A 22,667-nucleotide genomic window follows, 5' to 3' on the forward strand; every position below is an offset into this window, starting at 1 on the left:
TGTTGATTCCCTAGGTGTGAACAGTGGCCTCAGAGACTCCTCAAACAAACCCTATACTTGTAAATTCAGAATGGAAAGTTTGATGGTGAGCCTTTGTCTAAATCTTCATCTGGGGCACTAATAGTTGGTTATGAAAGCAATTTTTTTCCTTTGGCATTGGTAAGAAAGTAGAGAGGAAGCATCTGCCATAGGGCCAAATGCCTGAAGTCAGAAAACAGAGCCACAAAGGGACTTTCCTGCTTAGCTGAACTGAGGAAGGCAAAGTATATGCCTCCAAATAAAGCCCTTCTCCTTCCTAAGATACTGAATGAGGCAAGTTGGAATAGGCAAGGGAAGGAAACTTTGGCTCTCTTTTTCAGAAGCTGGGAACTCCACCACCACTCCATCCCCCAAATCTATTACCTGTCTTTGGGAAGGAACCCCCATTTGTTCAGAGACAGAATGATGAATGGGGTGATGTCAGAAAGCAGCAATCAGTGCTAGTTACTCTAGATGAGGCAGTGTTGTTTTATTTAGTATTTTAGAGGAGAAAGGACAGAGGGGAGTGGGAATATTTCAGCTAAGTGTTGGGCCCAATCCGTGCCGATTCTGTGGAAAGGAAGTAGGTGCGGAGCTGTCCTTTGCCTTTAACCTTGATTACTCCTCGACTATAGCAGGTATAGCCCAAAGACTGTAGGACCCGGGCTGTTTCCTCAGTTACCTGGAAATGATAAAAGAGATAATGGTGGGCTAGGGCTGGGATCCTGCTTTCTGTGTCCTGTCCTCTATGTGTTGCCTACTCATCACATTTCTCTTGACCCCCCTTACCTGGATCTTGCCCAAAACCCCTGTGCTCTCCATTCTGCTAGCCACATTCACAGTGTTGCCCCAGATATCATACTGTGGTTTCTGTGCTCCAATTACCCCAGCCACGACTGGCCCATGATTCAACCCTGAAACAGGAGGGAGAAATGCTTACCCCTAAGGGAAACGAAGTTGAAGGCTGATGTACAGAAAGGGTATGATTTACAAACCAAACACTAGTCAGACTCATTCTCTAGCTGAAAGGGTCATTAAGTTATGAATCTAAGCAGGATACTATTTCATTACCCAATCATTCATTGGGAAAGAAATTATGATTGCCAACATGACCACATATAAACACTTGAGGACTTTGGAGGGTAAATGTATTTTCTCTAGCTGCCCCGTGATGATGAGATGTCATCATCCCACAGAGAAAGACTTGGTCACCCCACCATGATTTTAACTCTAAGTTTATGGGAAAGGTGAGGAATTGGGTTTGTTTTTCAAAGGTTTTGGTATCACTCCTCTACTTTTGGTACAACAGGTACAGATTGAGTTGGTAAGAAAAGAATGTCTTAAGGAAGCCCTAATGAGATCTGAGAGAGATGGGGGAGAGTATGCGGTGGAAGAGACCCTGTGGGTGGGCTAGGAAAAAGAGTCTGGTTTCCTCACCCACACGCAGGCGGAAGTTGTTGAATGAGTGCTTGTTGATGATGTCCAGTTTGGCCCCCAGTGCCACTGCAAACTCCACCATAGTGCCCAGGTGGCTGCAACTTCGTTCAGAGTCCTAGCAACACGTGCCACCCACCAGAACGAACCAGCAAAGGAACAGACAGGTTATATTTATGGCATATACTAGTGAGGGTCTGGGGAGGTATTTTCTCTAGGATGCACCATTGAGGAAAACGACATTAAACATATCAATGAAGGAAGGCAGAGGATCATTTTCCATGAAACCACCACTAAGAGAACAGAAAAAGACTTCATCCTTGGGATCTAACCAAAGGGGGTTGATCCCAAGAGATTTTCCAGAACTGGTAGAAACTGCTGAACACAGAAGGGAAAGGACTAAATACCTGCTGGGTATCCTGTCCAGAGGTGGCATTTAACCCTGTAGCTGCCATATATGTGCTGCCAATAGTTTTGATCTTTTCCACACCGCTGAACTTGGGTTTCGAGAGTAGCTGTGGGGGACAGTAGCAGTATTGACTAGGAACCAGATTTCTCTCCCTATTTTTATCCCAATCCCAACAATTAAAAACTTAACTTTTGGAAAGGGAAACTGGAATGGAGCAGAGGTGCAATAGGAAGGAAGTAAAAGGTTTGGGAAGATGATAAGTACTGGATAACTAAGATATTTGTGGGAGAAGAAAGTAGAAGACCCAAATAGGGAAGTCTTGGGTTGGGAAAAAACAAGTTTGCTAATTTTTGGTCAGGATATAGTAGAGGTCAGGAAGATTCAGAAGGGAATCACTGGGAAACATTGGGGAATGGGGCTTGAAGCACAAAAATGGGAAGGTTTTTTTTTTTTTGTTTTTTGTTTTTTTTACCTCATCAAAATCTGCAATGATCTCATTCAGCAGCCGAAGACATTCTAGCCCCTCTCGGTTAATGTTGGACTCAGAGTAAAATTCCTTGAAGTCAGGGACAGAAGCAAAGAGGACACAGACACACTCATAGGATTGGTGGTAGAGATCCTGGGTGAGTGGAAGAGTCAGAAAGATAAGGTACATGCCCACCTCAAATTCCTTGTCTATGTGGGATGGTTTCCTCCCTCTATTTATGTACTACATGGAATTATCCCAGTCCATTCATTTTTTGTAAATATTAGATAAGGGAAACAGGTCAATTTGGTGAAGTAGTTTGGGGAAACTAAAGATTGGGATACTCATTGTGAACAAGGGAAAAGTCAATTTATTGCAGGAAAGAAGAGTTGCTCTATAGTGGTAGTTATAAAGGGTCAAGGTCACCTCATTTCGCCGGTTCTGACCAATGAACTGAGGGGCAACATGTGCAGGCAGCACATTTTCTAGCAGCAGTCGAGTCAGGTTCTCCATTGTCTCTGTCTCCTCTCGCTCTTGACGAAGCTTTTTTTTCCACAGGAAGTCCAATCGGCAATAATACTCATTCTGGGAGGAGTTTGCCACCATAGGACACGGGGGAAGAGAAGCATCAATGCAAAGAAATCAGGGGTCAGGGTAGGGTTGACTTTCCATGTAGGTAGACAATGGAAGTAGTCTCATCTGTTATCTGGGATATTAGGAGTACCTCCTTATCTCACATACACACATCCTAAAACATATCTCCCCTTTCTTCATGATGCTTAAATTTATATTTCTTAATAATAGGGAAATCTTGGAGTATAAGTACTTCCCAGAAGAGATAACCAAGAGACTTAAAATTTACGCTGAGGTGTGACTGATACCACATTCTTTCCTTTTTGGTCTGGAGAAGGGAAGAAAGAGTTTAAGGATACTGGATTCCTGGAGATTATGAGGAGAAAGAAAATCAACAATGGGGTGAAGATGAAGAAGGGTAAACCTGAAGTCACCCAGCAGACAAACTCTACCTTCTTTGAGATTTTGCTCTGGGACTAACCTTATGGAATGAATATGGATATAGAAGATTGGACGGGGACATTATTGAAGGGAAAGTGGGGGATATAGCCAAGGGCAAGGTACATACCAAATCATAGATATGGGAAACCCAACATCATCCATTTCTAGGTAGACCCAGAGTACTGTGTATACTCCCTCCCTCTCCCTCCTCTCTCCCCATGGAATTGGGTAGTACAGAAACTTGAAGCTGGTAAACTGACCTGCCGAGCCAGAGCCAGAAGGGTGAAGAAAAAGACGAAGAAGGAGATGGCACCCATCAGTTTGGGTTCTTTTAGCACCCCGGGCCTGAGGAAGCTACACATTAGAGTTTCTCATCACACTTCTTCCCCCAGTCTCCCCCATTTTCCAAGTTCCTCTCCATCCTCTTTTCATTTCCCCCCAATTAACAGAGTCAGCACCAGGGACAGATCCAACCAGCCCAGGTTTGCCCTCCCCCCTCACCCACCAGAAAGCTGTTGGCTACCGCCTGGGCTCACTCCTCAGGGTTGGGTACCTTTGAGCATTGTGAGTCGGGTAGAGATGGGCAACGAGGCAGTCAGATAGCCAGGCATGGGAATGCAAGAAGAGGCTGCAGGAGGCCAGCAACCAGAGCAGTAGCAGCAGCAGCTTCAGTTCGAAGTTCATATGCAGAAAAAGGGAGCAGGAGAGGAAACCCAGCACACAGCAATGCATGGAGTACTGGAGACATAGAGGCAGATGGAGGTGTGGTATCAGGGAAAGGGAAAAGGATCAAAGGCAGGGAAGAAATCACCTTATCTGTAAAAGGGCATGGTATCAGATGATCTCTAAAGTCTCTTCTCTAGATCTATAACCTTTATGCCAAATGAGGTGTGTGTGTGTGTGTGTGTGTGTGTTGTGTGTGTGTGTGTGTGTGTGTGTGTGCCCCTTTCTAGTTCCATTCCTTTCTGACTCCTAAGGTTGCCATTTTCCCTCCTCCTGTGTACCCCTCCCTTTCCCAGTTCCTATTTCTGTGAACCAAGAGAGAACTCAAAAGTTTGGCTTTCTCTAGTGCCCCTCCCCAAACAGGATGAAACTTTGAGGCCAAATTTGTATTCCTCTGTTCTGATTATATCTTTCCAAGGTTAGGCGGTCTTTAAGCAGAGCTTGGGACAGTGCTTACTGGGTGGAGTCAGGCAGAAGACTCACCGGGATGCTGATGAGAGGCAAGGAGCCAGAGATTTCCCAAGAGCTATTGAAAGCAGCAACAGAGGAATTGTGGGCTGGGAAGGAGCAGTCAGACACTGGCTGAAAGAACTGTTAAAGGAGAGAGAGCTGAGAAAGAGCAAGAAATTTTTTTGAGCACAAAAATGGGTTGGGATTGACCCTTAATTATCCTGGAGTAATGATGTTATGTTTCTTGTATTGGGTCAGATCCTAGTTAAACAGTTCACTGTTTTTAGTTGGGGTTGGGGATGGCTAGGGGAAAAGAAGTAATAAAATTAAGGATCTAATAGGAATATCCTATTATCAATCAACTTGTTCCCAGACTCTGATTCTCTACTTTTGCTCTTCTATGAGAATTTAGTTAGTGGTGTTTTTTTTTTTTTCTTAACAGCATTTCTACATAAGGAATCAGGTTTTTCTTTTTCTTTTCTTCTCTCTGTCTTGTGTGTGTGATGGGAGCAACCTGCTATTGGCTGCTTGGGATTTAATTTTGACCAGCAGAATAAATCCCTTCGTGTGAAAGGATAATAACAAAATAAGGAGATCAAGAGGCAGTTGTGTTCTCTGACCACTTTCTTTTTCCCTCTTGCCTCTGATTTATTTCATTCTCAATTCACAAGCAGCATCTGAGTCAGTAAAGGCTGATTTGCAATTCCTTCAAGGGTGTTATGATTCACAGCTGTGGGGGCTTTCAGAGAACTGACCCACTACAATAGTACAGTCCCCTTTAACCTTTTACAGGCTTTCTTGGTTTTGCACTTAGGCATGGTTGTGGTGTGTGTGTGTGTGTGTGTGTGTGTGTGTGTGAGTCACAGTTAAATGATTTGTCACACAACTAGTAAGTGTCTGAGGTTGAATTTGAATTCAGATTCTCATGATACTAGGGGCTGGTACTGTGTCCATTGTCCCACTTAGCTACCCTCCTATTTATCCCCATCCCCATTTCTTTTTTTCTTTATACCATACTTTCACAACCAGCTGTTTTTGACCAGCAGCTCAGGCTCACTCACCAGGTTGACAATAGCCATAGTGAGGACAATAAGGATGGTGGTGGTGCCGAGGGCAACTCGAAGGCCGGGTCTTGTGGCTACTGTTCCTGAGAGAGCTGGAAGCCAATGCAGAAACTTGGGACCTTTCAGGACACATCTCTGAGGTAGAGAAAAAACTGAGTTAGATATGAGATGGGGGCTTTGTCTGCAGGAAAGGTTCTGACTAGGATTGCTCAAGTTTTCCAAATCCTACACACACCAATGGCCTCTCTTAAATGAAGGAGGAAGTCCTGATCTTACTCCCTTGGGATAATCTATGTCCCAGTCTGTTCCTAGGCTGGCAGGATCTGAGTAGGTTTCTGGAATATCTCTGGAGTGCTTAGTTTGATAGATCCAGAAGAGGAACAAAAACCCTAGATAGATTCCCTTAGATAGGATTAATGCTTCATCCCCTGGTCTAAGTCTCACTTACTTAAGAAAAGTAAAAATGAGTCCCAAGTCCAAGAGTTTTTACAGTCATTTTTCTTTCTTTTCATTCTTCTTCTCCTAATATTCTTTTCCTCTGCCTTTTCCCAGTCCATGAATCAAAAAAATGGATATGACTCCCCCAAAACAAAGCCCCAAGCCCTAGGTAAATCTAAAACAAAAAGACCAGCTTGCCCCAGGTTACTGGGGCAGTTTAAATAGTAATAATCTGGCTTGGGGTTCTGTAGTCTTCTCTTACCGTCATGTGTTCTGAGAAGCAGATGAAAAGGAGAAGGCAAAAGAGGATGAAGATGATGCCATAAGTGACAGCCAGAGCTGGGGGCCTACCAGAGATAGGAAAAAAACCACTCATATGATTCTCCTGGACAATTATCCTGATGGGCTGTCTAGATGGAGCTTTCTGCCTGGGAGAAGATTCTGGATAATACAATCTTGCGTTGTTGAATTGTGTGTCCAGGAGGACCAGATGAAATAGCTATCAAATCAAGGCTAGAAGTGAAAAAGAGATTAGGGAAAGACTAGAGCTGGAAAGGTAGTTATTTTCTATCAGAATGAAGAGAACATTGAATTTGGAGTTAAGATCCAAATTCAAATCTGGAACTTACTAGCTCTGTGATTTTGTTCAAGTTCACTAACCTCTGTCTACATCAATTTCCTTACTTGTAAAATGGGAATAATACAGATTGCTTGTTATCTAGGGGAGTGGAGAGGAAGGAAGGTTGTTGTGAGGATAAAATGAGATAATATTTGTAAAGCACCTTGTAAATCTTAAAATTCTATATAATGCCAGCGATTATTATATTATGATTGGAGGGGACACTGGGTTCTTGAAAACAGGGATCTCTGGCAGATCTCATGAAGTTTTAAAGGCTACAGGTATAGTCTTGGGACCTAAGGGTCAACCTAGTTACATTAAAAGAAACATTTCAGAGACTTGGCCAGCATATGTGGGAAATTATCAGCTCAGGGCAACTCATGCAGATCCCCTAAAACAGAGGTCCTCAAACTTTTAAAATAGGGGGCCAGTTCACTGTCCCTCAGACTGTTGGAGGGCTGGACTATAGTAAAAACAACTTTGTTTTGTGGACCTTTAATTAAAGAAACTTCCTAGCCCTGAGTGAGGGGGATAAACGTCCTCAGCTGCCGCATCTGGCCCATGGGCCATAGTGTGAGGACCCAAAAGATGGAGAGACTGTGATCTATCCTGATGAAATCTCAGCTCTTTGTTATAGTATGTTTACAAGATTCTTGAGAATATGTGAAATATGATGATAATAATGATAATAAGTTCCCAAGCCACCTCAATACCTCAGCTACCTGTTTCCCACCTGTTGGTACCTGTCACCATGAGGAATGAGAAGGATGAATTAAAAAGAGGTGAAAATGGAAAAGAGGGAAGACAGAGCTAGGAGAATCAACAATAATTATAATTTCCATTTAAATAGGACTTTACAATTACAAAACATTTTTATAACAATCTTCTGAGGGAGGAACTCATTTGACAAAGAAGGAATCTAAGGCTTGGAGAGTTTAAGTGATTTTCCTGGGGTCATAAATTTTAGTGGTGTGGTTCTTCTGAGTCTAGGTTCAGTATTTTTTTTTCACTACAATGTCTCAGTGGGAGAGAACAACATCTTTTCTTGCTCAGGTTCCTCCACAGAGGTCTGGGGCAAGGGCAGGGGTAGCTCACCTGTTGGCCACCAGCATCTGAATGGTGAAATTGGAGAGGAAAACCAGAAAGGTACAAGCTGCGTAATACTTGAAGGCAGGGAGAGCTGAGAGCCGATACTAAGGGAAAAGCAATTGGATGTGGAGATTCAGACCAAGGTATCAATGCTGTCTGTCACTCTGAAGGAGTCAATCTAGCCTTAAGTATGTGAGTTCTCTTAGCTCCACCACTTACAGGGTATTCCTTCCCCCACCTTAACATACCTTCAATTCAGTTCTCAAAATATCCCCTCTATTGGAGTAGAAACTTAGGCCAAGAAGGAATATATATGCCACATCTGGGTATATAAATTGGTGAAAAGAGAAAAAGAGAAAAGCTCTTTCCTTCTGAGCAAAGAACTGTGTGTGTCTGTGTGTCTGTGTGTGTGTGTGTGTGTGCGCATTCACATAAGCAGGTGCATTAAAATTCCAAATCAAGTTTTAATTAGGTGATATCAAAGTATGAATCATTAAACATACCTGATAAAATGTTCCCAACCCAACCCCAGAACTGTCTTCTGTAGTCAGTACATAGGAGGGATTTAATCCTGGTTGGCTGACTAGTCCATGACTGGGCATGGGCAAGGACTTTGGGTCAACTGGCTAGGGAGTTCTTTAAGAGTCTTTGAGTGATCCCTTGGTATTCCCCTCCACCCCTTCTTTAGATTCAGTCCTTCCATACCTCCTTCTCCATCTCTTTCTCTCGAAAGTACAAGGTGAATGGGCTGAAGTCCTTGGATCGTTTCCACTGTCTGGAGAAGCAGGTCGGGGGATGGGGGGGGGGACGGTAAGGCACAGTATTAGTTTTTTCATGGTTAGATGCCTTACTTTCTCTCACTCTAACCCATTTAGAAATGCACCATGCCATTATCCCCATTCTTTCCCAATTCCCTCATCCCCTGGTCCCTCAATATTGGGAGTCCTGAAATATAGACTCTGATTTCTACTTACTTCTGGGAATTAAGCTGCTCGATGACTTGAAAGAATTTCTCATCCCCAGTGTCCAGTTCATCCTCAAGTCCTCTAGGAGTTCTGGTCCTGTTGGGAGACCTCAGCCCATCAGCAGAGAAACTGTCTTGTTTCCCTCATGTCTTTGGGCTAACCTGGTGCTATTGTGTTGTAAGAACATAGGATCGTGGAGATTTGTTTCAACTTTCTGCACTTTAAGCTACCTCTGTCCTTATCCCAGCTCCCAAGGCCAGTTAAGTTAATGTGTATTGGGCTTCTTCTCACCGATCCAGGCTCCTCTGAGGGCCCAGGGAGGCCAAGGCATTTTCCTGTTAGGGTAAAATAAAGTACATGAGGAAACTCTGCTAGCAAGTGTACCTCAGTTCTTTTTGCAGCAACATAAGCTGGAAATTTTAAGTTAAAAATAATCACTAATGTCTCCAATCAAGTTGTCCTACTCCCCTTCACTTTTTTGTTACCCTTTCCCACTGTCAGACTGATGAGAACTTCTTGAGAAAGGAATGTCTGCAAGTCCCTCCTTATTCCAGTGTCTCATACCTAAGGAAGTCCTTTTTGATGGCAGATCTTTATTTACCCTGCTGCTACCCTGTAGTTGCTCTACTACAGCATAAGATCTTCAAGGAAAGGGACAATTTTTCATTTTGTTTTTGTATCTCCAGCATCTAGCACAGTATTTAATACATGCTTGTTGGTTTGCAATAGTTTGTTTTACGTTTAAGTCATTGGGTTTTCAGAGTTTCCAGGCGTTTGGATGCCTGTGTCAGAAAGTAAATCCCAGAAGATTGCCTTTTCCAAAATAGGTAATTGAGGGAGAGAGACAGAGTTCAGTAGTAAAACTAAGATGAACAGGGATAGTTTTAGCTCCTGGTTTGATCATTTTTTCAAGTTGCAGCCTTAGAATATCTTTATCCACATATTCCACTAGCATTTCAAATGTAGCATGCTCCAAATTGAATTCTTTATCTTTCTCTCAACACCTATCATTATTCTCAAACTTTTCCACTCTCTCATTGGTATCTTTCATCCAGTCTCCTAAATTCAAGACCATCAATATCATTTTCACCCTCTCCCTCCATATCCATTTAGTTGCCAAATCCCATCAAATCTTCTTTCTAATATCTCCCATACCCACGCTTTCATTTTCATGTTCATTGCTACCACTCTAATTTAGGGCTTTTATTAGCTTTTTGTAAAAAAAAGTATTTTTATTTTGAACAAATTTAAGGTGGTTAAAATAAGAAGGAAAACAGATAACTAGAAAAAAATTTTTATGGTAAGTTTCTCTGATAAAGATCTTGTATCCAAGATACATGTAAAACAAATTAAAATTGATAAAATTAGAGTCATTCTAGAATAGATGATAAATGGCTAAAAGAATGGCTAAAAGATATGAAAGGAATTTTCAAAGAAAAAGATCTAAGCTACCAGTAACTATATACAAAAATGCTCCAAATAACTAATAAAGAAACACAAATTAAAGAAACTTTGATGTTCTTCATATCCATCAGACTGGCAAAAATTTACAGAACAGGAAAATGACAAATGTTGGGGTGGATTCAGGAAAACAGGCACACTAATATTCTACTGGGGGAGCTGAGATCGTTTCAACCATTCTAGAAAGTAACTTGGAACTATACCTCCAAAGTCACAAAACTGTACAAACCCTTTAACCTAGCAAGGTTTTCTTTTGCTTTTAGGCCAATGTACTCTAAAGAAATCAAAGAGAAAAAGTATTTATTTATATAGCAGCTAAACAATGGAAATTAAGGGATGTCTTCTTATTGGGAAATGTCAAAATAAGTTGTGGTATAGGAACGCAATGCAATGTTGTTGTGACATAGAAATGAAGAAACTGATAGTTTCAAAGACACCTGGGAAGGGAAGGAAGGAGGAACAGAGTAAGCATTTATATAATATCTCCTATGTTTCAGGTATTTGATCCTCATGATAACCCTGTGAGGAAGTTATTATCCTTATTATTACAGTTGAGGAAACTAAGGTGAACAGAGATTAAGATTTGGCTAGAGTAATACAGCTAATAAATATATGAGACTAAATTGGAACTCAGATTTTCTGACTCCTGGTCAAATACTCTATCCAGATGCCAGGAAGACCTCTATAAACTGATCAAAGTGAGCAGAACTAGAATAATTTATTCAATAACAATATTATAAAGGAAAACAACTTTGAAAGACTTTAGAACTTTGAACAATGCAATGATTAAGAGTCTTAAGAGTGAAGATGAAACATGCAACTTGCTTTTTGATAGAAAGCTCACCAAAGTTAAAATGCAGAAAGAAATACACATTTTCAGATATGAGCAATGTAGGAATATGTTTATGTTAGACTATGTAGCTTGTATATATTTTGTAAATATATACATAAATACATACAAATAAAAGGTTCTATATATTTTATTTGCTAAAGGAGGGAAATAGTAGAAGGAAGAGTATAATAAAAGAAAAAGCCCAAAGAATTAATAATGTTATTTTAATTTATTTTGTTTTAATATAATTGGCTTTTGTACAGTGGTGGTGTTTTGAATTAAAACTCAGGCACTAAACCAATGTTGCCAAAGGAGAATGATAAAAATATATTATATCATCTTGCTACTAACATACATATATGTGTATATACATACACACATATATTTCAATGTACTTATCTTAATGGGGTAGTACTGCTATTGCTACTACTATTATTGGAAATGTATGTTTGGTACTTATTGAAAAAAATAATGTGTTAAGCATATAGGATTTACATCATTACATTACTAAGATGCATGTGCTATATAACACGATTAAAAAAAGAAAATCATAAAATATGAAAAAGTTTGAGGGTTCAGTGAGAATTGAATTCAGAATGAGAGATGTTTAGAGGGAATGATATAAGGTTTGATATTTTTCTAATATTTGGTAAGTTAAGATTAAAAAACACCCTGATCTCTTTGGTTTTGACACTGGACTACAATCCAGAAGGTAATTAGGTGAGGAGGACATAGCTTTATTACCTTTTATTAAGAAAAAGAACAAGGCACATACGCTTGATATTGTAAAAGGAGCTCTAGTCCTGTGCTCAATAGATTTAGGTTCAAACTCTTGTTCTGATACTCACTAGTTGTGTGACTTTGGACAAGTAATTTAACTTTTCTGAGCTATTCTTTATTCATGTATAAGATGGAGATAATTATCTGATGGTGCTAACATGAAAACATTTGGAATACTTAAACAATTGCATGAATGTGACATTATTGTTATTATACCTCTAGTACTCCCTTTCCTCATTATGAGAGCAAAATAATAGCCTCCAACCTAATTTTTACCCCAATCCAGATCTAGACTATATATGGCCTCTTATGACTAATTAGGATTATCAAGAGGACATGAAACATGCCAAGTCATTCCCTTCATAAGTACAGCAGAGCTCAGACAAAACATAAAGTCCAAAATCAGGAAGTAACATTGGAAGAATGAACAAAGAAACAAACAAACAAAATAATACTACCAAAAAATATGTTATAGAAATGAGAATGTTCAAGATGGAAATCTAGAAGAAAAATGGAATTCCAAAACATATACAAGAGAAGAAAAAAAAAACAATTTGTGGAGTTCAATTAGAATCCCTGAAATAAATAAAGCAAGATTTTTAAAAAGGGTTTTCAAGATGTTTTTTTTTTAATTTTTTACATTATTTCATAAATGAAAGGAGAGGAGAGGCAGAACCAAGATGGTAGAGAAAACGCAGGGACTAGCCTGAGGTCTCCCCAAAACACTTCTAAATACCTTTAAATAATGCCTCAAAACAAATTCCAGAGCGGCATAACCCACAATTGGAGGGAAACAATTTTTCAGCTTAAGACAATTAGAAGGTTAGCAAAAAGGTTTTCTGCATCAGGCTGAGAGTAATAACTTACCAAGTAAATTTGAATATAATCCTATGGGGGGGAGGGTAGATATATTTTCAAAGAAATACAGATCTTTTAAACATTCCTGATAAAAAGAGTAGAACTGTACAGGAACTTAAAAATATGTACAGGAGTCAAGAAAAACAAAGGACCAATCCTATTAGACTAAACAAGAATGAACTGTTTACACTCTTATTTGGGGACATGATACATGTACTCCCTCCAAACTCTAACATCACTAGGAATCATAAAGGAAATCTAACAAGACAGGGGCATGGGTGTGTTTTTTATTTATAGTTTGATGATCTTAAAAGAAAAAAAGGAAAGGGAGGAGAAAAAGAACAGAATGGGGGGAAGGAAGGGAGAGGGTGGGGGAAATTATCTCATAATTTGTGTGAACAAGTAGAAGTTCAAACAAAGAAGAAAGAAAGAAGGGAAAAGGTGACATTTAAATCTCACTTTTATCTGCCTTGGTCAAATGAGGGGAAAATACCATAGATAATTTGTGTGCAAAAAGACATTTCACTCAGCAGGAAATGAGTGAAAAGAAAGAAAAGAAAGTTCAGTTAGTGGGAACATAGATTGAGGGAAGAACTGCTCCTAAACAAAGCAACTCTCTAACTAAGTAGATTGGATCTCAAATAGGAATTTATGACAAAAGAAATAATGGCTAAGAACTATGACTGGGCTCAGAGTGACAGAAAGAGAAAGGGGGCAGGAGAGCAGAAGCATATTGTACCAAATCTAGAACAATGCTGCTGAGCATTCTCTCGTACCAGATGTCTTCTTTATAAAAAAGGGGTGAGGAACTCAGTGATTAATCATGATTCTAGAGGAAGCATAATGGAACTTGCTACTTGTCTCCTGAGAGAGAGGTGATAGACTCAGGATGCAAATTGAGACATATTTTTTGGACATGGCAACGTGAGAATTTGTTTTGCTTGACTGTGTGTGTGTGTGTGTGTGTGTGTATGTATGTATGTGTGTAAATGGTTTTGTTTTCATTTCTTTTTAACAGGGAAGAGGAAGAAAAAATAGCTTTAAAAAGATATTGTTTTAAACTTGATTTCACCTTTGTTAATATATTGAGATAATATTACATTGTAGTAGCCTCATCATTCTTTTCTTCCTCTCCTAAGGAGATTGCTGTGAAAATCTTTTCTCCTCCAAGAAAGACTAAATAGGCTCCTTTTTTTTTTTTTTTTTTTTTTTTTTTTAAAGCTGCAACAGACTGTATTCTAATTAAGCAGAAACATTTCCTGATAGGAAGGGGTGTGTACTGGAACTGACGACCTTGACAAACACTGGCATCTCGGTCTCTGTACATTTGTCTAGTCTAGGGAAAGGAATATTGTAATTGGAGGTGAAAGTGGAGCTGGAAGGGAATTGATATCATGCCTGAGGAGCCCGGAACCTTTGGAGGTTTAGGATTGGGAATCTTTGTTGAGGTGATCTTAGAAGCCAGGTACCTAGAAAGGTGGGAACTCTGCTCTTTCCCTAGAAGAGCAAATTAAGCTCTGGTTAATCCAGTTAGAGGATGAACTCAGAATCTTGGAGTATTATGAAATAAGTAGGATTATAAGGGACATACCGGAAGAGGGGGTGAAGCGGGCACAGGGCTGTCTGGGTGGCTGAGATGGGCAAAAGGCTTCGCTGCACCCCAGGACTCCAAATATCGGGTCATCAGAAGTGATGGACGCATTTTGGGTCCTTCAGGAGGAGACAGTGGGCCTCCTGCAGTTACTTCCTCTTCTTCTTCCTCTTCTGCCTGGAAGATTTCAAAGGAAGGTGGGCTGATGGCAAGACCTCTCCATTATTATGACACCATCTCTCCCCCCCTTATTCAAATTCCTCAGGAAATGGAAGCAGCCCAGTTCTAAATCTTTTCTGCATTCTACTTCAGATTCTGGCCATTTATCTCCAATGGAAGTCAAGACAAGGGGCCTTAATTGGGTTTGGTGTTCTCTGTAGTCATTTTACAATGAGAAAGCTGAAGTCTTAGAAAGAGAAATTATTTGCTCATGGACACATATAATAGTAAGTGGAGGAACAGGAATTTGATCTAGGTTATTTAATTCCAAATTACACTACCATGCTTCAGGGGTTCAGTCAGTTTAGGTTTTATCAACTGTGCTAATGGCTGGGGTGGGGGATCTCACCCTTGGGTCAATGACCAGGTAAGTGGGCTCCCCAAGCTCCCGAAGATAAGGGTCCCGATGCCCCGGAGCTGCATCTTCCACAGCATAAGCCCCTCCCAACAGGGCCAAGGTTGCCCCTGTGATGTGCACTCGACTTGGGGAGGAGGGAGAGGGGAGACAAGAAGGGAAAGTGGATTGTCAGTAGCTCCAGGCTTCTTATTCATCCACTACAAAAATAATAGAATATTAAGAATTGGAAGAGAAACCCAAGATATCATAGTTTCATAAATCTAGAGCTGGAAAGGACCTCAGAAGCCATCAAATCCAACTCCCTTCCTTTCCAGATCATCTTGACCAATTTACACCTGAAATGTTCATCCTACAAATATTTCCTGAGCACTTGTGATATACAAAGTACTTGGATTTGGTTTAGGAACTCTGTACCCAGGCCTCCAACCACCCTGCCTGCCATTCCTCTCACTCCATTCTGCAATTAATTCATTCCAGTAAGAAGTCTCTTCCCCTAATCATGGGGGCTCAGTCTGCACTGGACACATATTCATACATATAAATATATACACATTTATATTATATAGTTATATAAGCTATAAACATATGCACAAATACTGTATACATATATACTCTCTATATGCATATATCTGTATGTATATTCACACACATACATGTTTAGAGTTGGCCCCAGGCCAGGTCCTTAAAGGGGATATATTGGTTGGGGGAGAGAGGAGGGAGACAGTGACTTGCCCTAAGCTTAAGACTTTCTGGGCACAGCCCGGCTACGTTGAGCCTGAGTCTGGAATGGAGCCCACCCACTCACCCAGGCACTCCTCCTGCCTCCATGTGGTTGGCCAGGGTGACGTCATGGGACCAGACGTCATATTGCCACTTCTGAAGTCCGATGACACCGCAGAGCACGCTGCCCGAGTGCACGCCCACCCGCATGTTGATATCCACTCCAGTGGCTGCCCGCAGCTTCCTGGGGACGGGCAGAAAGAGGGCGGGCTCAATATGGGGCTTAATCGGAACCTAGATTCTCTGCTTGAGGCGTCAATTCTGATTTTGCCTAAAGCACGCCACCTACAGACAGTGTACCTTAGCGTTACCCTAGTGTAAACCCAGCGATCCCCGTCCGCCCGACTTCCCTCACTGGACCCCAGGTCCCCAGATCTCTGATTTTCCTGTTCTTTCCATCTTTCGGTTCACCCCAGGGTGTCTCCCGAGCGCTGACCGGATGGCACGGCACATGTCCAGCCCCATGCGCACACAGTTGAGTGCATGGTCGGGTAGAGAGAGTGGCAAACCAGACACACAATAGTAACAGTCTCCCAGAATCTTAATCCGCATGCACTCGTGCTCCTGGGGAAGGAACAAGGGAGAGGGAAGGGAAACACAAAAAATGAGCACCAGATTAGAGGCAACACGAGGAAAGAGAGCAAAGAGACCAACGAGGATTGGCTTGAACTGTCTTGGTTGGGAAGCGGGGCGGACTGCGCTCCTGGGGGCCTGGACGTGGTTGAAGTGGGGTCTCAGAAGGCAAAGAAGTTTTTCTAAAGCGATAGTCCCTCAACAGCTCTGACCTTGGCGATTTGATCGAATTTGCCAAAGAGTTCGTTTAGCATTAGCACCAGTTCCTTGGGAGAGCATTCGCTGGCCAGTCGAGTGAAGCCAACAATGTCAGCATACAGCACACTGAGGTAGGACGTGAAGGACAAAAATTAGAACCAATTCACAGACCAGGATGCCTGCTTTCCCTCCACTCCTTTCTTTTTTTCCCTTCCCCCCTCCCCCCCTTTCTGCACTCCTCCTCATCCTAGCCTGTCTTAATTATCTGCTCCCTGACAGAGTCTGTCTCTGTCTCTGAGCATACCTGACCCCCTGGTGCCTCTTCACGTACAAACTGTGAAAGTTGTTGGTGCCTTCAGGCCGGGGGCCTTGCCCAGCCTGAAGCCGAGCCATGATCTCGGCCTTCATTTCTCTGGCCAAGTAAGCCGGCAAGATGGACAGCAGGAGATGTTCCTAGAATAGAATGGAGTTCTTTGGGGGGTAGATGCTGTTTATAAAACTTGAGACTTGCAACAAGCCTGCGGGCTAGCTCTTTGAAAACTTATCTTCATTTTATAATGCAAGAAAGTCAGAGTGATTCTCATTCAAAGTCTCAGTGGCAAAGCCTTCCAACCTTAGGCTTCAAAACCAGTACTCTTTCCATCCATCACTCCTCACCACCCTCAGTTAGTAAGTAATCGCTGTCCCCAGTTCCCTTGACCCTGGTCTTCCCACATAACTATCCCAACACTGATCTGTCTCTCCCAGGGTCAGATCCCTGGTTCTAGGCTTCGGTGCTGACCTGGTGTCTCTTCTCAGAATCCAATCGCCTCCTAGAGTGCAGGGAGCTAAGAGCCTCTCGGAAAGTGGCCCGAAGTGCGCGCTCCATTAGCGCTTTGTGATAGGCTCCTGCCGCATTCCCACATAAGAACAGGACCGCATTGGCAGCCAGCTACAAGTGAAATGAAAGTCTCAGAGTGTAGGATGAGGTCAAAGATTGGATACTGGGTACTGTCTGAGAGGGCGCAATAATCAGCCAAATCCTAGGGAACCTGTTCCTTGGGCTGAGGAGCTGTCCAGAGCCTAGGATTTTCTATATTCCTGATGGCTCACCTGAGGGAGAAGCGGGGGCCGCGAGACAGGCTGTGGTCCAAGGTACAGCCCAAGGACCAGAAGGTGGGACAGAGAAGAAGCAAAGCCGGCCGCAGCTGCGTCCCGCATACCCAGAGGCAGCATGGTGTACACCGTAAAGATGATGAAAAGGAAAAAGGACACCTGAAACGGATGAAAATAGGAAGAGGAATTTCTCCCAGGTGTTCCTATGATGTCCCTAGAATCCCTGGGCGTCGAACATACTTATTTCCTTTTACCTGTAGGAGTAATTTCTCCCTGTCTCAATGATTTACTTTCAACATTCCTTCCTGCCACCCCAGCTGATCTCCTGGCTTAACTTTGTTCCACAGCTTCCCCTCCCTCATTAAAGGCTCACTTCCCTCTGACCTGGTCCCAGGCGCTGACCACACCGCCAGTGAACAGGAAACTGTGGCCCAAGGCCAGTAGGGCGGCCCACACGAGCCCTGATACCGGGCGGGTCCAGCGCTGCAGGCGCTGCTCCCGAGAAGCCAAGCAGAGCAGTATCGCAAAACCTCCTAATGCGCAGAGCACTCCAGCTAGGAAGGCTGGGTCTGAGCCCAGCTCCTGTAGGGAGATAATAGGGCCTAAGACTTGTAGAAGATACAGACTAGAGAAAAAGAAATTAGTTGGAACTAGGGATATAAGGAATTGGGTAGAAAAACCTTGGATGAATTGAGAGGGATGCTCAAAAAAAGTAAACAGAACGAAAAAGTAGGCAGGGCAACTTTGAGTGTTATTTACATCTCATTTTAAATGCAGATTTTTTCCCCCAAAGCCTTTACTTATTTCCTTTCTTTCCAGCTTTCCATTAACTTCTGAGCAAGAATTAGGGCGATGTGGTGGGTCTTGAAATTTGTTTAGGACAAACACCAGGTGTAGTTGGTAAGGATACTGACTGATAGCACTTTTTTGTAGTTTTAATGAACCCTGCTTGGGCTCTGATTGGACTTTTGTTGGTGTTCCCTGCTTGAGTTTTTGTGACCCTGTTTGGAGTTTTCTTGGCAAAAATACTGAAATGTTTTTCTATCTTTCTCCTCCAACTCATTTTACAAATGAGGAACTGAGGCAAACAAGATTAAGTCCCAGGGCCACACAACTAGCAAATGTCTGAAGCTGGATTTGAACTCATTGAGATGATTTTTCTACCTCCAGGTTTGTTACTTTATCCGTTGTGCCACCTGATTACTCAACTTGGACTCTAACTTTACTTGTCTTGAAATCTTGTTCTTCCTCCCTTCTCCTGCCCTCTTCTTCCTACCCCTCCAAGGCTTCCCAGTCTAATCCAAAGATTAGGATCTATTGATCTAACTGGAAGAGATGTCAGAAGCCATCAAGTCCAATACTAATATTTTATATTTAGTATTTTATAGATGAGGAATTCAAGGTCTCTGGAGGTTAACTGATTTGCCCAAATTATACAAAGTAATGAAGACTTACCTTCATGTGTCAAGACTTAATTTCTTTGACTCCAGAGGCAGTTGACCTTTCTGTTGTGCTACCATGGTATAGTATATTGAAAAAAGACCTAATACTCAGAGGAACCCAGATTCCAGTATGAATTTTGTCACTTTATCACATAGCCTTGGTCAAAGGACAACTTTAGGAAAGGTTCCTAAAGTTCTTCCTGTTCCTAGTACCTTCCCTCCATTGATTTTCTCCAATTAATCCAGTATATATTTGTACATAGTTGTTTGCAAGTTGTGTCCTCGCTTAGACTGTAAGCTAGAGCAAGTACTCTTTTGTCTTTTTTCTATTATTATTTTTATCCCTAATCCTTAGTGCTGAACCTGGCTAATAAGAGGTGCTTAATAAATATTTTTTGACTATCTCTGCTCCAAAATGATTGGCCTCAAACCAGGCTGAACTAAACAAAAGATTAGTATTTGGATTTGGAGATGCAAGATGATTGTTTCTTTGGAATAGAATTGGGATGGGTTTAGGGGCTGTGTGAAAGAAAAATCCATTAGATATATTTGCCTTTTGAGACAGGCTGTGGATACAACTGTCCCCAAAAGCGCCTTAAGAGGGAAAGAAAATCAGGAAATGGATTTCCCAGGGGCCAGAGTAGAAGTTCCCTCCTGGAAAAATGTAAAACCTGGGAAAAGATTGATCCTGGATTCATAGTCATCCAACCCCAACACAATCCTAAACCCATAATCAACCTTTTCCTCTTATTCAACTTCACCCAAACACAAGATTACCCGTCACTTTTTTCTCTATTGGAGGCAAAAAGGAGAGAAAACCTGGAATTTAGATCCCTTTAACTGGACAAAGGGGTCCCTCCTCACCCGACCGCTGGCCCATGTGACCGTAAGCAGAGCGAGAAGTGTAGAAAGCACGATGACTAGCAACAGTAGCAACAGCGGGTACTGCTGGCTCAGGCTGTAATAAGTCTCGTAGAAGAGATCCTCGCTGGGGGGAGGCCGGGGACTGAAGAGACGGGGCATGGTTTCTTCACCCTCACCCACTGCTCTAACTGGCCCAAAGTCACGGTGGGATTCCGAGGGAACCGCTGGAAGTTGGGGAAGGATAGGGGGAAGAAATTGACAGTTTACTTCCTCCAGAGAGAAAAATAGACCCCCCCATCTCTTACCTTTGCTCTCTTTCCTTTGCTTCTCAACCATACTGTAGCCCCTTTCCCAGCCTTCTCCAGTACTCCCATCTATTTTCTCTCAGCACATCTCTCTCCTTAGTCCAGTTCCTTTTTGCCTCATCTTTCCTTTCCCTAGTTTATTTCTTTATTTCACTTTCTAATATCGCTCTCATTTCTATCCCGGCTACTCTCCCGCAGATCCTCATCTCTTCTAATCTCAATCCTGCCCTTCTCTCAGTCCCAAAGTTTCTTGGTCACTTCGGCCTTTCTTCCCTCCCAAGCCTCCTGCTCCTCTCCTTTTTAGGGTTCTACCTCACGATCCGAAGTCTCCACGATGTCAGATCAGCTTAGAGAGGGGCAGGTCAAAGAAAAGAGGATGGAGAGTGGGGCAAAATAGGAGGTGGTCTCTGAGTTTCCCTCTTACATATCTCTGATACTCACTGCGTGGTGCCCCTATTGGGGTTAGTGCTGAGGACTCGGGAAAAGACTTGGGTAGTTCTACAGCAGGGAAAACGAAGCTGGGATGGTAGTGGCCAGGCTCCAGGAGCTACAAGAGCTTTCCAGTGTCGCAGCCGCCTCCCACTTCCCCAACGGGATAGCTGAGCCCCTCCCAGTCTCTGAGTTTTACCCTTCTTCCATTCCCCCCCCCCAATACACCTTTGAGTTGTTACCCCTAACACACAGTCATCTCCTTCTCGCCTTTCCCCCTCCTCCCCTTCCGTTCTTTTAGCTAAGAGAGATGCGGGGCAGCTGGAGAAGCCGCTGGGGCGGGGCTGGTGTGACTGGAACTGGGAGCCAGGATGTGCGTCTGGACACTGAGGCTTAGAGTCTGTATGGGAATCTGGAGAAGGATTGGAGTCTTGAGTCCAAGTTGGATTTAGGATACACATAGAATTAAGAATGTTGGTTTCAAATATGAGGAGGCCAGTTACCCTACCTCCACCTCACCTCAGCTTCCTAGCACTTGCAACCGCAACTGCATTATTGATGCTCCTGTTTGTGGGGAGGGCTAAGGCATTCTGGGGAAAGAATGGTGAGGGCAGGAGATTGTAAAGGCATATCGTTTATAAAACGAGTTTGTGTCTAATACAGCTATATGGAAATAACACCCTAAGTACAGGCTCAATAAATCAATCAATCCCCTAATTAGAGGACTTAGGTTTTTAAAGATTAAAACTGCACCAAGACTTTTGGGATACCTTGTAAAAAAAAGACGTCAGCTGAGAGTAAGAGTGACTCATGTCTCAGAGAGGAACGCTGGTGTAGAGAAGGGACCCTAGGAGACTAAGTGGATGGGAATGAAGCAAGAAGAATTTGTGGTCTGAAAAATCCTACAGAGGGGTTTCCCAAGTGCCCCAGTCGTAGCCTTTCAGATATCCCCCCCAAGTTCTCTTCCCACCCCCAGTTCTTTGTTTCAGGGACCTGGACACAAAAGGTCCCCCTCCCCTCCTCCCTCTTTCCCTTAGTCCATTCCCTGGAGGTATCAGGGTGGGTCTCTGCCGTACTACTTCAGAGGAAGAGCTCCTCCCTCAGATAAGAGGAGCCCTACGAGTGAGGCTGGGGAATCAGGCCTCCCGGATTCCTTCCTGCCGCCGGCTGGGAGTTGACCTGGTGCCACTTTACCCACCCCCACAAGCTCTAAGCCCCCGGCACTACCCTCCATTTCCTGACCTCCACAAAGGGAAAGCTGTTTCTTACAACGTCCCCCACCCCCTTTTCTGTTCTCTCTCTCTTCTCACCGGCCTCTCTCTCTCCCTCCTTTCTAGATCTCACCACTCCAGATTGGAGCACTAGAGGTTGTTGCCCAGAGGGTCGCCTGGGACAGGAGCGGGACCCCAGACTATTCCCAATCCCATTTCACCGCAAGCTTCTTAGAGTTCCATTTCATCATAACACTCTCCCCAAGCACCTATCCACTCCCACCTTTCTGCACTGCATGTCCATCCCTAGCCTAGGACAATGCCAGTTTCAATCCCCTTACCCAGACGGCTTCATGAGTGAGCAGCGCAGAGAGCATACAGTCGGTCATCTGGACACGTTTATTGCCCATTTTTGTGTCCCGCGCCTAACACAGTGCCTGGTATATTAGTAGGCACTTAATTAATGCTTGTTGACTTGACTCATTACCAGTTCAGCTCGGTAGAGCCTGCCACCGGCGCCGGTTGTAGTTCCTCTGCATCATCACTATGTTATTGTTCCCTATCTGATGATCCCTCAGAATGAAAGCGTGGAAAAAGCCTGGGGAGTTAAGCGTATGAGGATGATTATGTAGTGATTGGAAGGTCGGAGGTGGAGAAGCCTCTTTACGCAGAAGAATAAGGGCCCCTTGTGTTCACTAGGGAGAAATGCAGGTGCTGGTTCCTATCTCCAATGCAGAGGGTAAAAAATATCTGCGTTCCAGCTTGCCTATGAAGGGCTTTTAAGAGAAGCTCTGGGCAAGAAGCTCACAAGTGGTGAGGGCTCTGGAAGCCTAGACGGAGGGCAAGTGAGACACACCTTGAGGTTTCTTCTATTCCAACCACCTCTTCATTCCCCAATGAAAGGCAACGTCTCTAGGTAAAATAAAGAATTCTTGAAGGGATTCAGGAGACTGGAGGAAGTTGGGAAACAAGAACGAATAAA

General features: G+C 43.0%; 1 protein-coding gene and 1 long non-coding RNA gene across 6 annotated transcripts; both read right to left on the reverse strand.

Moving 5' to 3' along the window:
- Positions 1-487: 487 nt before the first annotated feature.
- On the reverse strand, positions 488-20,647 carry ADCY4 (adenylate cyclase 4). Of its 5 annotated transcripts, none has more exons than XM_051980558.1 (26): positions 20,487-20,647; positions 19,741-19,964; positions 17,819-18,016; positions 17,432-17,593; positions 17,121-17,270; positions 16,644-16,792; positions 16,354-16,465; positions 16,005-16,132; positions 15,594-15,752; positions 14,780-14,912; positions 14,212-14,388; positions 8,981-9,024; positions 8,699-8,785; positions 8,430-8,499; positions 7,731-7,828; positions 6,279-6,363; positions 5,576-5,713; positions 4,548-4,655; positions 3,895-4,079; positions 3,602-3,695; positions 2,754-2,912; positions 2,334-2,480; positions 1,860-1,967; positions 1,456-1,570; positions 808-932; positions 488-700 (listed from the first exon to the last, which is right to left on the reverse strand). In XM_051980558.1, the coding sequence occupies exons 2-26, from the start codon at positions 19,897-19,899 to the stop codon at positions 560-562; spliced, it is 3,231 nt and encodes a 1,076-aa protein (XP_051836518.1). In that variant the 5' UTR covers positions 19,900-19,964; positions 20,487-20,647; the 3' UTR covers positions 488-559. The 5 variants fall into 5 exon arrangements, with proteins under 5 accessions (XP_051836518.1, XP_051836519.1, XP_051836517.1 ...); XM_051980559.1 differs by lacking the exon at positions 20,487-20,647 and adding an exon at positions 20,358-20,469; XM_051980557.1 differs by lacking the exon at positions 20,487-20,647 and having other exon boundaries at positions 3,602-3,686; positions 19,741-20,351.
- A 145-nt stretch (positions 20,648-20,792) lies between these two features.
- Positions 20,793-22,217, reverse strand: LOC127547113 (uncharacterized). The gene is made up of 3 exons (XR_007950070.1): positions 22,027-22,217; positions 20,983-21,064; positions 20,793-20,886 (listed from the first exon to the last, which is right to left on the reverse strand). It is a non-coding gene; the product is annotated as an uncharacterized LOC127547113 (long non-coding RNA).
- Positions 22,218-22,667: the final 450 nt, after the last annotated feature.

The sequence above is a fragment of the Antechinus flavipes genome, chromosome 2, assembly GCF_016432865.1.
Source record: "Antechinus flavipes isolate AdamAnt ecotype Samford, QLD, Australia chromosome 2, AdamAnt_v2, whole genome shotgun sequence".
NCBI classification, from domain to species: domain Eukaryota; kingdom Metazoa; phylum Chordata; class Mammalia; order Dasyuromorphia; family Dasyuridae; genus Antechinus; species Antechinus flavipes.

Coding starts and splice junctions, on each gene's coding strand:
- ADCY4 (XM_051980556.1), bottom strand. CDS start 20,076: ATGGTTGAGAAGCAAAGGAAAGAGAGCAAAGGTAAGAGATGGGGGGGT. Junction 4,080..4,547: donor TGCCTCTCATCAGCATCCCG/GTGAGTCTTCTG, acceptor CTATGTCTCCAG/TACTCCATGCATTGCTGTGT. Junction 2,481..2,753: donor GTCAGAACCGGCGAAATGAG/GTGACCTTGACC, acceptor CCACTCACCCAG/GATCTCTACCACCAATCCTA.